A 15,258-nucleotide genomic window follows, 5' to 3' on the forward strand; every position below is an offset into this window, starting at 1 on the left:
ATTTTAGGAAGAGTGGTTTTCCTTTGAAATTAGGGTCATTTGAGTACTTGTGTCGTACTACGTTTATTCCGTGGGTAATATCTTGTTCCATTATGTGTATATCATCTAACGCGAGGTTGTCTATCTCAAGAGAGAGGTTATTAATTGGGGGTGAAAGAGTGGAAATTGTACTTAACTTGTGTCTATCGATATGTGTTCTTGTAATATCTTCTTGGTGTATATTTTTTCAACAAGATGTGCAAATGGAAGTTGTGGTTCCAATGCGGTTGATTTGTGGTTTGCAATCTTTTTAAGTTCTATTCTAGCTAATTGTGGATCAAGTGCTTTGACAAGTGCGTCATTCATTTGCGCGTTCCGCATATCCGGGGCATTGTTAACATATGCTTTTCGAGTCATTTGTTCTATTCTTAGTGCTAGCGTCTTAATTTGCTCACCAGAAGCACGTTTTAGCTTTCTAGTAATAATTTCGCTTGTGTTTGCGTGTTAAAATGTTTTCTGAAATTTGCGGCAAAATGCTTGCCAATTCTTTTTAATATCTAGTGGAAGATGTGAATACCATTGTCGTGCTGGTCCTATTAGGGCCGTCTGGATCATGGTAATTCGTTTCAAGATCCAGGTTTTATGAAATGGTGAATCTGTCCGATCTGGTCCTGCTTTCATTACCATATTTGCTGTGATAGCATTTAAAAAATCTTCTGTTGTATATGTGGGACCAGTACCATCAAACGGTCTTAAAGATTGTTGCATTGGTACCAAGCCACCTGGGTAGGGATACATCATTTGTGTATTCCTACGAACTACAGGTGATGGCGTTTCTGTAGACGCCACTTGGAAACAATAAGGAGTCGGTGCAGTTGTAATTTGTTGTGTACTTTGTGAATTTATTTTTCTAACGATATTTACTAACTGTTGTGGAGTGATTTGAATATTTTGATTAGTCCCCTGTGTGGGTTGGGTTGAGTTCTTGAGAATAATGGGTTCAGTATTAAAGCGTACGGAATTTTGTCTGTGTAGACGTGGTAGAGGTGTTTTCACATTTTGGTAATGTTGGTATAGTTGTATTTAATGGGTTTTAGATTTGTGTCAATTCAGTTGAGTTCACAGGTTGTCTGTGTCGGTGATTTTGGTAAATATATGTGTTTTCAGTAGTATTAGCAGTAGAGTTATCTAGGTTATTATTTTGATCACTGTCTTCAAGATCAATTATTTTGTTTACCCTGTGAGATGAAAAGAGTGTTCCATCATCTAACAGTGTTGAGTTAAAGTATGTTTCGGTAGTCTCGTTTATACGGCTTTCTAGTTGTTGAGAGTGAATTTTTGTATCCATTTTTTTAATGGTTGAGACTTCCAGGGAAGTGTTTGTGTTTTCTGTGATATTCATACAAGTAAATGGTTGTGTTTCCGCATTATAGTTTTTAATTTATATGTTTTGATGGTTAATGGATAATTTTTATATAGTTTCTGATGGAATTTCCGTAATGTTTACAAAAATTTGTGGAAAACAATTCGAGTCATATATATATAATGGAGTGTTTTTGGTAATCTGGTGATTATTCGTGGATAAGTTTCTGCTTTAATTTGGTGGCTTGAAAGACGTGTCTAAACAGACTTTTCCAAAATCTGTGTAGATACCAAGATAAAAGTGTAGAAGAATCAGAAATCTCTTCTTCCTTTAAGTCTGCATCTGTGACAGAGCTTATGTAGAATCTCAGGAGTTGAGTGAATCCTTTCATTTTATGTCTGGCAATTTTGTGTACGCTTTATTTTTGAAAATGCGAAGCATTAGTATTAAGTGCAGGTGCAAGACGTTTAAGAAACTCAAAAGAAGATTTTCTAAATACTCCTTCTCTATCTCAGGGTTGTATTTCAGACCATGTTTCATTAGGGAACTCAAAGAGTGTGTCTGATAATGGGTGAAACAGAGTATCGTATATTAGCGAGATATAATTTTTTTGAGTGGATCGCAAATGAAGTGAACTGAACCTTTTGTGAGTTGAGTTCCGTAAATTTAAACTAAGTATGAAAGACAGGCGGTTCGTGAAACCTGTGATGCTTTTTCTGATAAAGAAAGGTTAGGTTGTTGTTCTATTGCAAAGTAGTGGTATTAAAGCTGTTTTGCTGTGTTTTAGAGTATATTTGACTCATCTTGGTTTTGATAGTGTTTAAATTCAAAGAGTAGAATTTCGCGTGTTAAACGCCTGTTCTGTTGTGTAAGAACAGCTAGTTGTAATTCGTCCGAGTGTTTTGGTACGTGGGAAGAGGGTTGATCAAAGTGATGATCCATTTTTGTTATATCGTTGTTTTAAATATTAGTTGTTTTTGTTTTGTTGGGGTTAAGTTCCCTTTTTTCTTAAATTTTAAGTAAATAAAGATTAAAAAGCTATGTGAACTAGTTCTATGTTTATTTCGCAAGAGAGAAAGCGGTGTTTTGTGTGAGTTCTTTTTACTGTTAGAGTTTGTTAACTCACTGTTTGCACCAGTTAAGGCAGACCCGATGTGGAGTCACTAATTCTTTCATTTTGGTAACTAATTCAACTTCCTGTACTGATTTAGCTTTTGCAAATTTTAAAACAGAAAAGGAAGTCGAAGGATTAGAAATTAGTGATTATTCTGCATTTTTCATCGAACTAAATTTTCTGAGTGGCAAAAATAATTGTAACATTAAAGTCGAAATGAAAATATGGAACAAGTTAAACGAAAAAGAAATGTTGCTAGATGCAAATTACTGGCTATAGGAAAAATTTCTGGAAGCTGCGCCGGGCATTAAATCCAACGAGTTAGAGGAAAACTGGCAAAAATTTATTGAAATAATTAATAAACTCATTGAAAAATTTCGGCGTATTTTGTATGTTTCATATAAAAATTCTCAAAATGAAAACGGTTGAATAACTAGCAAGATGCAAAAGTTTCTACAAAACTAGCAGCTTTGAAGAAAAATAAACTTCTCAAAATAATTACAGGAGAAACCCAAATGAGCTCAATGTAGAAATATTTAAGAAGCAAAAAAAATCGTAAAAACGTTGTGCAAGAAAGCGAAATCCCAATATTATAAACGAAAATTGAGCTTCTCAAGCAATAAAAACTTCAAAAAAAATTTCAGTGCGATCAACGAGTTAAAATGAAATGATATTGAAAAGAAATATCTGATTGTCCATCAGCAGAAGATTTTCTTAATTATTTCAACACGATTAGAAAATTTATGTTAAAAAATTTGAAAATGTTTAGCACAATGAAACTCATTGCTTTGACTTCACGTTATAACTAGAAGATTGCAATGTAGTAGAGGCTTTCAATGTTTTTGATAGCCTGAAGAAGAAGAAAAGCGCAAAAATTTTTGAACATTTTAATTTCCGTCTGAAGAAACTAAATCCTGCCATTTGCGAATAAATTGCAATTTTGGTAAACCAGTGTTTTTCCTGGAAATTTTCCTTAATTTCTAGAAACAAGCAGTGTAATTCCTATATACAAATCAGGAAAGTATATTCAATAACAATCGCCCAATCTTTCCGGCACTGGCAAAATTTAGGGAACACCTTTTTTCTCCCTAATTAACCAATTTCTAACTAAGTACAATTTATTAAATCGTTATCAATTTGGCTTCAAGAACAAAAGAAGTACAATTGAGGCCATTTTAATCGTAAGAGAGAGAGAGAGAAAGATAAAGGAGAGAGAGAGAGAGAGAGAGAGAGAGAGAGAGAGAGAGAGAGAGAATAGGAGCACTTTTGTCAGAAAGAAAATTATCACAATGTACAATAATTGATTTAACCAAAGCTTTTGATACGATACGGTAGATCACACAATTTTGATTGCCAACTGTAAAAATTACGGTTTGAGGGGAGTTATTGGAAACTTGTTACGCTCTTATTTAGAAAACGGAAAACAAATTTTTGACTTGAAGAGACAAAAGTCTTCGACAATTAGTAAGCACTGGGGTTCCCCATGGTAGTGTACTCGGTCCTCTCTTGTTTCTCAATTATGTAAATGATCTAGTTGTAGATGAGGCTAATTCCAATTTGACTCTTATTACTGACGACTGTATTTTGTTTCGGAATGATATCTTAGACAAAGCCAACGAAAAAAACCTGAAAGTAAAGTCTTGGTTCAAAAACAACAGACTAATGTTAAATAGCGACAAAACTATTATGATTGCTTCCTCGAAGAAAATGTTGAAAACGGAACAAAATTGTTTACTGAAAAATTTGCGATAAGTGGCAGATAGCTTGCAATGGAAATTCGCAATAAAAAAAAATTTGATATACACTGCGAAAAGTTAAAAAATGAGCTTCAAATGTAGCATCTATTGTATATCTTATGCGTGCCTTTTTCGGCAGCAACCAGCTACACCAAGTTTATAGAGGATACATTGAACCAATTTATAAAAAACAGTATTACTTTACGGCACTGCAACCAAATCACTTCAATCGAGATATAAAAACAACAAAAATGACGATTCAGAACTCTTTCAATAAGAAAGCCTTGCTAAGATTAAAGAAAAATTCAAAAACTGCTACATTAGAAAACTACATTTCTTTGAGTTGTTGAAGTTATAAACAAAAATTCTGAGACAAAAATCGGAAGACCCCGACGTTAAAAATTTCATAACAGAAGAAGAAATCTCAAAGTTGCAAAACAGCACAAGCAGGCTGTACATTTCGAGAAACAGAGAAAATAATAAAAATAAAATTGATAATAGGGTACGATTACTTTTCAATAAATGCGATTAGTGGGACAAACCATTTTGATATCGGTAATGAGATGCAAACAAGATGGGTTGTATTTTCCGGATTTTTATAGATGTAATAATGATCATCTCCTACGTTTATTCTAGTAGTATTTTTTCTATCTAAAACAGAAGATGCCAGGGTTTTTTTACGGCAATGTGGCCATAGATTAGTAGTCAGATTTTTCAATTTTTTGTAAATATAACTGGAATTTGACTCATCGAGTGTTTGCTCAAGAGACATCACTCGATGGACGAAATGTCTGCATCATGCTCTCTCGAAAAGTTGTAAATTTTTCTAAATATTTACTTTGATTTTTTTTCAGCCTTTTGAATAAAATTTATAATTATTATATAAATAGTACAAGTCTGCCGCCCATCGTACCACAATGCAGTTGATTCAGTATGCATGATTTAATTCATCATTTTCTTAACTATCGTAATTAACTATAATTAATATTTGAATAACTCTGCGACATTCTGGCGACATTCAGCATTTTAATGTTGTGTGGTCAATAATCTACAGAGTTTGCGTTTGAATCTACAACATTGTCACATTTTTGAATTAAACTACCATTGAGATTCAGACTGTATGCGTAACATTTCTCATACTTTCGTAACATTAAAACGCATTTAGTTAAGCTGGTTTTTACAATCAGAAGCGTCGAAGAAAATCAAATTTTACATTTCGTTGTTAGCGCATTTCTGATAGCCAATATTACTTCTACCAACGCACCACCTATAACAACAGTAGTATTGTTGTTTTGAATTATTTTTAAAAATTATAGCTACCTACTAAAAATGTGAAACACATTATTATTTTTTGCCTGTTTTTCTCTAACATTTCATTCCTTTAGCTTGAATCTCTGATATTTGTTACTCCGTTTAACTCTTAATTTGATAAAAAGGGATCACACTTAAATTCATTGCATTATTCGCATACTTTTTTGATTCACTGTGCTTCATTGCTTTGGGTTTGTCACAAAATAGGTCCAGCAAACATTTTGATAGACAAAAATGCATCTGAAGACGCCACAGATCCGGATATGTTTTAATGGGATATTCAGAAAATGTTCCTCGCTTACTTTTTGAATTTCCGGAAGTAATGTTCGCCAAGCCAAGAAATAATTTAAAAAAATTACGAGATTAAGTAGCGACAAATATTTTCTTGCACGGTAAACTTTACAGATCGAATACCTTAAACATAGCAGTTTTCAGCAATATATTTTACAAAAAACACTTACCTGTTGATTTCTCAATTGTGTTCAAATGGTAATATTCAAACAGACATTTTTGTCAATACATGAAATGTGATATATCAGAATCATGAAGCCAAACAATTATGCATGAGGCCAAGGGAACTGTTCAATCTACCTTTTGAGTGGTAGAAATGTGGTTTTAATTAACTTTCAACTTAAGATATTTTATACTTATCAGAAACAAATTTTCATTCAAGCTTTGTTCTTTTGTTTAGTTTGAAGGAGGTGATTCTCTCCGAAGTTCTGGTTGCAGTTGTATCCAGCTATCGGTCTCACTATTAAACAAATAGTTATTTTTAACTTCATGTGTCTTTATTTGCTGCCTCAACAACTCAGAGGTAGCCATAGTGTTCAACAAGAAGGACAGGTCAGCGGAATAATAACAGAGGAATGAACCCTATCTCAGTCATTACCGAGCTTTTTTATGTCAATAATTCGTTGCAGAATACTTTCGCACCGACCTGAAAGAATTTGCGCCATAATCAACCATTTGTCGCTGTTTTCTTAGAAATTGTTGCTGCTTTTGACAGAATTCATCGTCCGACGGTATTCCAAAAAATTTGGTAAGCATTCTAAAAAGTTAATATCACAACGGTCAATTCCGTGTGGGTATATACAATGACTTAACAATCCATTTATCAATGAAAAGAGGAGTACTTCAAGACTGCATTTTAACCTCCATGAATTTTAATGTTAACATTGCCTGAATAATGAAGTCAGCCCCAGCGCGAATTTGTGAAGTAGCAGGAGGCGATGTAAGACTCTCGTGTTACTTCAACGGAGAGGATGCAGAGCGCTTCTTTAAAGAGATATCAGTTGCCACTTCCAGAATGGGACCTACTATCAGCGTCCCCAAAAGGAAATCTGTATTTTCCATTGCGCCGCACCAACTATTAGCCTGGAAAACACCAAGATCGATAATGAAGAACATTTCAAATATCTGGGATCAGAAATCAATACGAACAATTGCTCTGATGTGATTACGAAGCGCATTGGGAGAGCTCACTACACTTTCAACTGACTCAGAAAACAACTGTGAAAAAACAAAGTGCATCTGCCCACAAAAATGAGAGTTCAATAGTCAGTGGTTCTCTCTGTCCTATATTTTTGCGCTGAAACCTGATCAATAACAGCTAAAAACCTTGCAAAGCCGGAAGTTTTCCATAAATAATGCCCGAGAAAGGTCGTACGAGTGAGCCGTTGACAAAAATTGCGCAATAAGGACATCCTGCTGAAATGCAAGACTACACCCGTCGGGAAAACACTGACCAAAGAAGGACTTATATGGTTTGGGAAGCTCTGCACCGTAGGTACAAACGGCAAACCTAATAAACTGTTAATGCAAAAACGTGGAACCATTTGGAGATGGCACAAAAGCTCCCCAAATAAAAACTAGGTCTTGCAAGTGCTCGCTGACGTGAAGCATCTACTCTTGCGGACAACACCGGAAACAGTTGAGGATGCCCGAAAGCGGTCTGTGCAGAGTGTTGAACAGGGACCTCATGGCTGCTGAATCTGGCATTCAAGTATATTGCAGATGGCAACAAGCGATGTGATCGAACTTCATGCTCATTACTGTTAGGCATAATGCTCGTCGCTTTTTCTCAAAAAATTTATCACGCCATATTCGCTTTATTAGGATTTTGTCAGACTCTGGATGTTGTTTGCGAAAAAGAGTAAGCTTAGTCCAATAGGATCAGATATTGGTCTTTGCTTAATTTGATGGCGTTTAACATAAAGAAATGCAAAATGTTTTAACTGTTTGACAAAATCTATGATTTTTTAAATTAATTTTTCATATCTTTCAATCAATAGTCATATTTGAAGAGTGAAAACATTGCGAAAAACTTTTCAATATTTGCTGTCCTTTTACAATACATTTTCTCACTCGATCTCGGATAAACTCTAAACAAACTAATAAGAGTACGATAAATTGTTTCAAAACAAAAACTGCGCGTTTATAAATGGGTTTTCTCTGAGTAAAAATAAGGAAAAAATCATACATTAACTTTATCTCAGAGTTTATCCCAGATCGAGTGAGAAAATGTATAATAATAGGACAGCAAATATTAAAAAGTTTTTCGCAATGTTTTCACTCTTCAAATATGACTATTGATTGAAATATATGAAAAATTAATTTCAAAAATCATGGATTTTGTCAAATAGTTAACATATTTTGCATTTATTTGTGTTAAACGCCATTTCTTTGTGATTAAAAACAAGAGTGAGAAGTGAACAGTTTTGGAGTTCTTGATTGGGGTTGGTGAAGGGGTTTCTTGAAGGGTTGGTGAAGGGGTTTCTTGAAGGGGTTGGTGATCAACAAGTTTGAAAGAAAAATCACACTAGTAACATTCTGAATTTTTCCAATAGAGGTTCCAATTTTTCGTAACATGTCAGTTCCTCGGAAATGAAAACGGTTTCTAGAATGACCAGCCGTCTTTAAAGTGTCTCCACGATGTCACTCAATGAATGCTTCCTCAATTGAATTTTATTGGTTTCTAAACAAAAAAATCACTGGTATTATATTATTTTCTAGCTAAAAATATAACAATGGTTTTTCCCGAGTCGGCATTATCGTTTTCGCTTTTCTTTAGCATTAAACATATGAAAGTTTTGATGTCGTCGTTTTTCAAACGTGAGAGAGATTCAAATCCGCCGTTTTACCGAGCTTCGTATTTTTAATGTAATTTCTATAACTATTCACAAAAATTGTTTCCTTCGTATTTTGAAATTTGTTTTCACGCGGAGAGTTAAATTGACACGCGCGTTTGCATGGATCGTACAAAACCATAAAATTAAGCCGAAAAAATTGTGTGTGTGTGTCTACAAAACTGAGGAATGACACTCAATTTTTTGGGTGGTGCACACGAGACACTTCAACAGTTGCTGAGACAATCTGTTTAGACTTTTGTCCATTTTTAGAAAATTTTTGTGAAAATTCTTTCATAACGTTAAACTCATCGCTCACTAATTCTAGCAACGAATGCCCTCGAAGCTTCGTAACTTTCACTGTGCATTTGAGCAGTTTTAATTATAAAACTTTTGGCGCGTTGAAACAGATTATGATTGTTTATTTTCATTGTGAAGGCTTATTATGCATTTTCAGATATGCTTGCTGGTTTGGAACTTTTATGGCTCGTGTAAAGTTCTTCGGAGAGTGTGTTTATTGTCTGTACCAACAATAGCAACATGATGGCAGAAGCAGCTCGAAACCTTCTGAATGGTGAGATTACTTATATGAAATACTTTGATTGCAATTTAAGATTTTTTCTTGTAGGATCACATAAAGAGTTTTGTGTCAGGAAACAGTTATTGAAACATCTGACAAAAAAATCATTATACTCCACTTTTAGTGTAAAATCACGTGATTATATTACAATCACGTGATTATATCACGTGACTATTATTATTATTATTATTATTATTATTATTATTATTATTATTATTATTATTATTATTATTATTATTATTATTATTATTATTATTATTATTATTATTATTATTATTATTATTATTGTTATTATTATTATTATTATTATTATTATTATTATTATTATTATTATTATTATTATTATTATTATTATTATTATTATTATTATTATTATTGTTATTATTATTACTATTATTATTATTATCATTATTATTATTATTATTATTATTATTATTATTATTATTTTTGTTGTTGTTTTAAAAAGTTTTGTTTATTGAAGAAATGTTTCAGGTCGGGCAGTTGCGATTCCACAAAGAAGACAGTTTGATAAAACCACTGGAGGTCTATTAAGACCAGGAAACGACCAGTGGGATGATTTCATACCGTCTAATTTTGTGCAGCGTGTCAAATCTCTCATCCACCCTCTTGATTTTGCACTTCGAAGTGCTTACAGTCTGTTTTTGTCTGGTGTTTACAGCTGGACTGCATGGCGCCATAACATATCATCAAATAACTCCTTTACTCAGAGGAGCTTGACTGTTCACCCAGACTTGTTTCAGTTTCATGGAGACAATCTGTTTCACGGAAGCATAGACTTTGCGGATGTATATTGGATTGATGCAGAAGATGGAGCTGATTCAATAAATGATCAGGATGAGCAAGCTGAATTTTCTAATGCCGAGCTTCTGTTAGAGACCTCAGATGAATATGCTTTTGATCTTGAAGACTGGCTCGAACACAATGATGAGTTCTTCAGTCAGTCTGAAGAGCACGGAGAGGGTCGTTAGTGTAAACTGCTGAAAATGGGTTTGTTATTTGCATTTTTAAAAATCCACAACATCCCGGGTCGAGGTGTCACCGCTAAAAATCGCTAAAAGATGTAAGATTTGCGATGAATTTGAGTAAAAGTGTAAGATTTGCGTTCAATGCGATGAATGCGGTGAAAAAAAATCATTTAAGCGATGAAAATTTTTTTTCACCGCTACAAGCAGAATGTGGTGAAGAAAATTTTTCACCGCTACCAGCAGAATGCGGTGAAAAAAAATTTTTCACCGCTAAAATCGTAAATCTTACATTTTTTCACCGCGCTAATTTCAACTCTTATCTTATAGTCACAGGAAATATCATTGAATTAAGTGACAGATGGCGCAGTGGATTACGAAGTTGATGACACGAATGAGGTAGAGGTTCGAACCCTTGAACGGCAGTTTCTTTTTGTAAGAATTCCGGTGAATGCGGTGAAAATAAATTTTTCACCGCAAAAATCAACGAAATTCTTACAACAATTCACCGCTTTCAGCGCATTCAACGCTAAAAGATGCGGGCGCTTTGCGGTGAAAAAAGTTTTTTTTTCACCTCTATTCACCGCTAATCTTAAATTATTTTTTGACAAAACCTCGACCCGGGATGTTCCCTGGTCGAGCACACTAAAAAAAGTTCAGGTAAATTTACCTTAACGCAGTTAAGGTAAACCTTTGTTAAGGTAAAATTAAGGTAAAAGTTACCTTAACCTTACCTTAACTTGAGTTAAGGTAAAAAAATACCTGAACTGTGTTAAGGTAAAATTACCTTAACTTACCTTAATTTTTTTAATAACTTTCTACAGTACATAATTGTTTAATTTTAGTAAAATTATCAAACAAAATGTTGAAGTTTATTACAAAAGCTTTACAATGATCCTTATATGAAGCAATTTGAGCTAAAATTTGTCGACCTACACTACATCAAAAACCAAAAATACTTTCAGTGAGTGCTCAAAAAATTCAAAAGGCAGTTACGCAACAATTTTGCAAAAATTGGTATTTTTATGAGTGCTGAGAAAAAGGAACTTAACACGTAAGATTTTGCGCTCAAAATACTATCTTTATACAGTTTAACAAAAAGTGTTTCTCAGTACAGTGAAGGACTTGTTCAAATCAATTGAGGGCCTAAGTAGGAATGCGAATGTCCAAATGAGTTCCAAATCAGAAAGGTTTATCGTTCTAGGTGCTCTGAGATAGAAGTACTTAACACGTTGTCAGATTTCGAACTCAAAATACCATCTTTATACAGTTTAACAAAAAGTGTTTTTCAATATAGTGAAGGACTTGTTCAAATCAATTGAAGGCCTAAGTAGGAGTGGGAAAGTCCAAATGAGTTCTAAATCAGAAAGGTTTATCGTTCTAGGTGGTCTGAGATAGAAGTACTTAACACGTTGTCAGATTTCGCACTCAAAATACCATCTTTATACAGTTTAACAAAAAGTGTTTTTCAATATAGTGAAGGACCTGTTCAAATCAATCAAAAAACACCTTAAATTTTTACCTTAATTTTTAAGGTAAATTTACCTTAACTAATATAATTTACCTTAAATGTTCAGGTAAAATTTAAGGTATTTTTAAGGTAAATTTCAGGTATTTATTCAGGTATTTTTACCTTAAATTTTAAGGTAATTTTTGTGCGTTTTTCAGGTAAGTTTAGGTAATTTTACCTTAACTGTTCAGGTGTGTTTTTCAGGTAAATTTAAGGTATGTTCAGGTAAAAGTTCAGGTGGTGCCCCCTTAATTTTTCAGGTATTTTTCAGGTAAAGTTGAGGTAAGTTAACGTAAGTTCAGGTAAGGCAAAACTACCTGAACGTTTCAGGTAAGTTAAGGTATTTTTTCAGGTAAATTTACCTGAACTTTATTTAGTGTGAGATTTTGACACTGGAAGAACCTGATAACTTTTAACAAGGACAATATGTTAACCAAAAATAAACATACCGCTCAGCAACCTCATAACAAAAAAAGTCCTCAATGGTCATCACAAAATGTGATCTTATGTCAGCATGCTTCAAAATGTTCTTTTCCACATTTCAGCTCTTTTTCAGTTTTAGTTGAGAGATTTTTGCATTGAAACCTTTCTATTTTTTTTATTGTTTCAGCTTTCTAATAACTTTGTTTTGAACAAACTACTTTTGAGCACGCTATCAGCAGTGATGTATTTCAAATTGACGAAACATAATGAACTTTATTTTATGAAAGAATACACCTGCCAGAAAATTGGGCAATTTTTTGTCATTTATGATCTTTGGAATTGTCAATGACTCGACTAGGGTACCAAAAATGAGCTTTGACTTATTGAACGGTTAATATTTAACTTATCAATAACGGTCAAACTAACAGACATGTTAGCAGCAACTTTATCTTAGTCTAACAACATTTATAAATCCGGTTTTCGATCTTATCTCTATCGCTTCACACATTCATTTATCATTTATTTGCCCCCGGACTTGAGTCGCTGAGCTTTTCAGCGCTGAACCAGCGCATTTCAAGAGCAAAAACTTAATTCAGCTCAGAAACATGGTATCTCCAGAAAATTTTAAGTTTCTTTATGTGCATTACTTCTTCATTATGATTATATTGAGGTCATAGAGTTCGCCCAGGCTAAAATTATCCCGCATAGTCTGAAAATGACTCACACCCCAAAATTAAGTCTGAGCAGAAGAAAGTTATACTTTTGTAGTTTATAACTGGTAATTACTATAGTAGTATACACACTATTTATATTTAAGCTGGCTTGTAGGCAGTTACCACAAAGCCCATTTAGCTCAGTGGTTACGACTTGCCACGCAAATTAAATGTTACATGTACGCACGCGGAAGTTCGAATCGCATATAGAGCAAAACCTTGTTGGCGGGACTTAAGCTGAACATATTATTTTTCATGAAGTAAATTTGACTCAAAGATCAGACTAGCCAGTGTAAATAGTGACATGAACAGAGTACTGGCCACCCTAAAAAACAGAATGTCTTTAGACTGATTCAGGGCTGATTTGCTCTGCCACCAAAGTCCGGGTCATGATGTGCTTGAGAATGAACTTTACAATATATTGACTGCAGTTTTACTGATTATAAAGTGATGATCTTCTAAGTCTCATAATCCTGGATCTCTTTGTCCACATGGTTTATGGCCTTGTTTGATGTTGCTTATTTTCAGCATTACTCAACGTTTCACATAACGAGTCTTCCATTGAAAGATAAGCACCATTGGACTGCTTGAAATGTCTTAACAGACGTTTTTTATTCACTTTTGTCTCTGCTTTTTGTGGTGTAAAGTGCGCATCTACGGAACGTTTAAGCGCAGTACTGACTACACTGTGCTTACCTTCACCAATCAGCGAGCGTTTCACCGGTCATTATTATACCAACTTGATTGCGTACCTGATTTGTTGTTGTGTTGGCTTATTTGTTTTCAGTATTGTTTTAGTATCAGAAAGAGAGGTGCTCATATAAACTTAAATATTAATTTCATTTTCGGCTGATTAGGATTCCATTCTGCTACCATACGCAATTCGAGTTTGTTGCATGTGAGTGTGAATTTACTTTTCCGTCTAAGTACAGCCCGAATGAAGCACTATGCAATGTATAGAACAATGAGACTGATTCGGTTTAAATATTGATAAAACGCACTGTGCTTCAGCAGGGTCATACAAAATTAATATGATACTGAGTGCCTTAGCCTTTTGTACATAGATATATGCTAATTGAAGGAAATAGATGGTTGAATCTCTTTCATATGCATTAACTGGTTAGTATTTTAGTCTCTCAATAAAAATTTTGCAAATGTGATTTTTATTCTTAGCATCGGAATTAAACCTTGAATTTTCTGGCAACATATTCATTAGCAGATGAACCCGCTAACAAAACTTTTCCATTGCTTTAAGGTTTATTAGACCCCGTGGAATTTATATGACAGAGAGATTATATATCACACTCAAGCAGCAATTTAAATGCACAAATTTGTAGCTTCACAATAATTGATGAATACAATTAGCAGATCAGTTTATCAGATCAGCTGTCAATTAGTTGCAGCCTGAGTTCCAGACGAAAACAAGTGCGTCCAGATCGTCCCAGACGGACAGATTCGCGTGCTCATGTCCCAGCTTTCGTGCAAACACCAGATTTTGTGCATTCATATCCAGACATCCGGGAGTTCACCAGACTTTTGCGCGTTCACCAAACGTTGACGTTTTTCCGGACTTCCTAAGAGGTTTAAACTTGCTATTAAATAAAATTGGTGTTCAAGTCAAAGTAGACTGAGATCTCTTAAAAGAAATATCGTGAAGCAACAGGAGCAATCAATAGAATATAGAATTGAAACAACACCAAAATTTTTTGTTTTTCTCACAAAATTTTGTTTCACAGGGATTTAATTTCAGAGTTTTTCAAACTCTGCGAAGGTAGAATGACGTCTTCCCCGGATTCTGATAGTTTTTCACCGCTGAATAACAGTAACTTTTATTCCTTCAAACATCATCACCATATCAAACTTTAAGAGTTCAAGATACAAACATTCTGGATTTTCTATGAGAATTACAACAAATATACCAAATTTTCGATTATTCAGTGCAATTACATTTCTGTTAAAAGTTCTCAGCCATCCCAAGAAGTCAAAATAAAACTTCGAATGTCACCCCCCCCACCACCAACACCACTAGAGACTGGTATTGTGTCCTGAAACTATGAGACGCCAGATTTAGAATCGAATTCTCCAATCGCGGTCGCTTTGAGCCGTACTGTTATCTACTTCTTCCTCATAGATTGGTTCGAATGTTAGAGTTACTTTTACTGGATATGCCTCAGGAAGAAAGTCTATCGAAATTCCTTCTGTAGCCAGAATTGCTAATCATAGGATAATTCGCCATCTCTCCAATCTTAGCGGGGTTTTCAAGGTGGGTCTTTCTCAGAAGGGTTCGGTTCTCAGGAGAGCGCGTTCTTTTAGTGCTGACTGCACCATGTGATACTCCGTTTGGTAGATTAGCAATTTTATTGCTGATACTGTTTAAATAAAATGAATTGGATTTGCGGCAGGAATCCGTAATAGAATCTG

General features: G+C 34.3%; 1 protein-coding gene and 1 long non-coding RNA gene across 2 annotated transcripts in view; one reads left to right on the plus strand and one right to left on the minus strand.

Annotated features, from left to right (window-relative positions):
- Positions 1–5,316: 5,316 nt before the first annotated feature.
- LOC142345547 (uncharacterized) lies at positions 5,317–10,266 on the plus strand. Its single transcript, XM_075397632.1, has 3 exons — positions 5,317–7,556; positions 9,086–9,202; positions 9,701–10,266. Exons 2-3 carry the CDS (start codon positions 9,169–9,171, stop codon positions 10,195–10,197), a joined length of 531 nt encoding a protein of 176 aa, XP_075253747.1. The 5' UTR covers positions 5,317–7,556; positions 9,086–9,168; the 3' UTR covers positions 10,198–10,266.
- A 3,717-nt stretch (positions 10,267–13,983) lies between these two features.
- Positions 13,984–15,258, minus strand: part of LOC142345549 (uncharacterized) — a 75,362-nt gene continuing 74,087 nt past the window's right edge. Inside the window, exon 2 of the long non-coding RNA XR_012759341.1 lies at positions 13,984–14,411. This is a non-coding gene — a long non-coding RNA (uncharacterized LOC142345549). The remainder of the gene's footprint in view (positions 14,412–15,258) is intronic.

Source organism: Convolutriloba macropyga, chromosome 9 (genome assembly GCF_964194025.1).
Source record: "Convolutriloba macropyga chromosome 9, txConMacr16.3, whole genome shotgun sequence".
NCBI classification, from domain to species: Eukaryota; Metazoa; Xenacoelomorpha; order Acoela; family Convolutidae; genus Convolutriloba; species Convolutriloba macropyga.

What these genes read in the sequence shown, in the direction of transcription:
- LOC142345547 (XM_075397632.1), top strand. Translation starts at nt 9,169, where the DNA reads ATGATGGCAGAAGCAGCTCGAAACCTTCTGAATG. An exon ending in AGCTCGAAACCTTCTGAATG is followed by an intron (nt 9,203 to 9,700) that starts GTGAGATTACTT and finishes GAAATGTTTCAG; the next exon opens with GTCGGGCAGTTGCGATTCCA.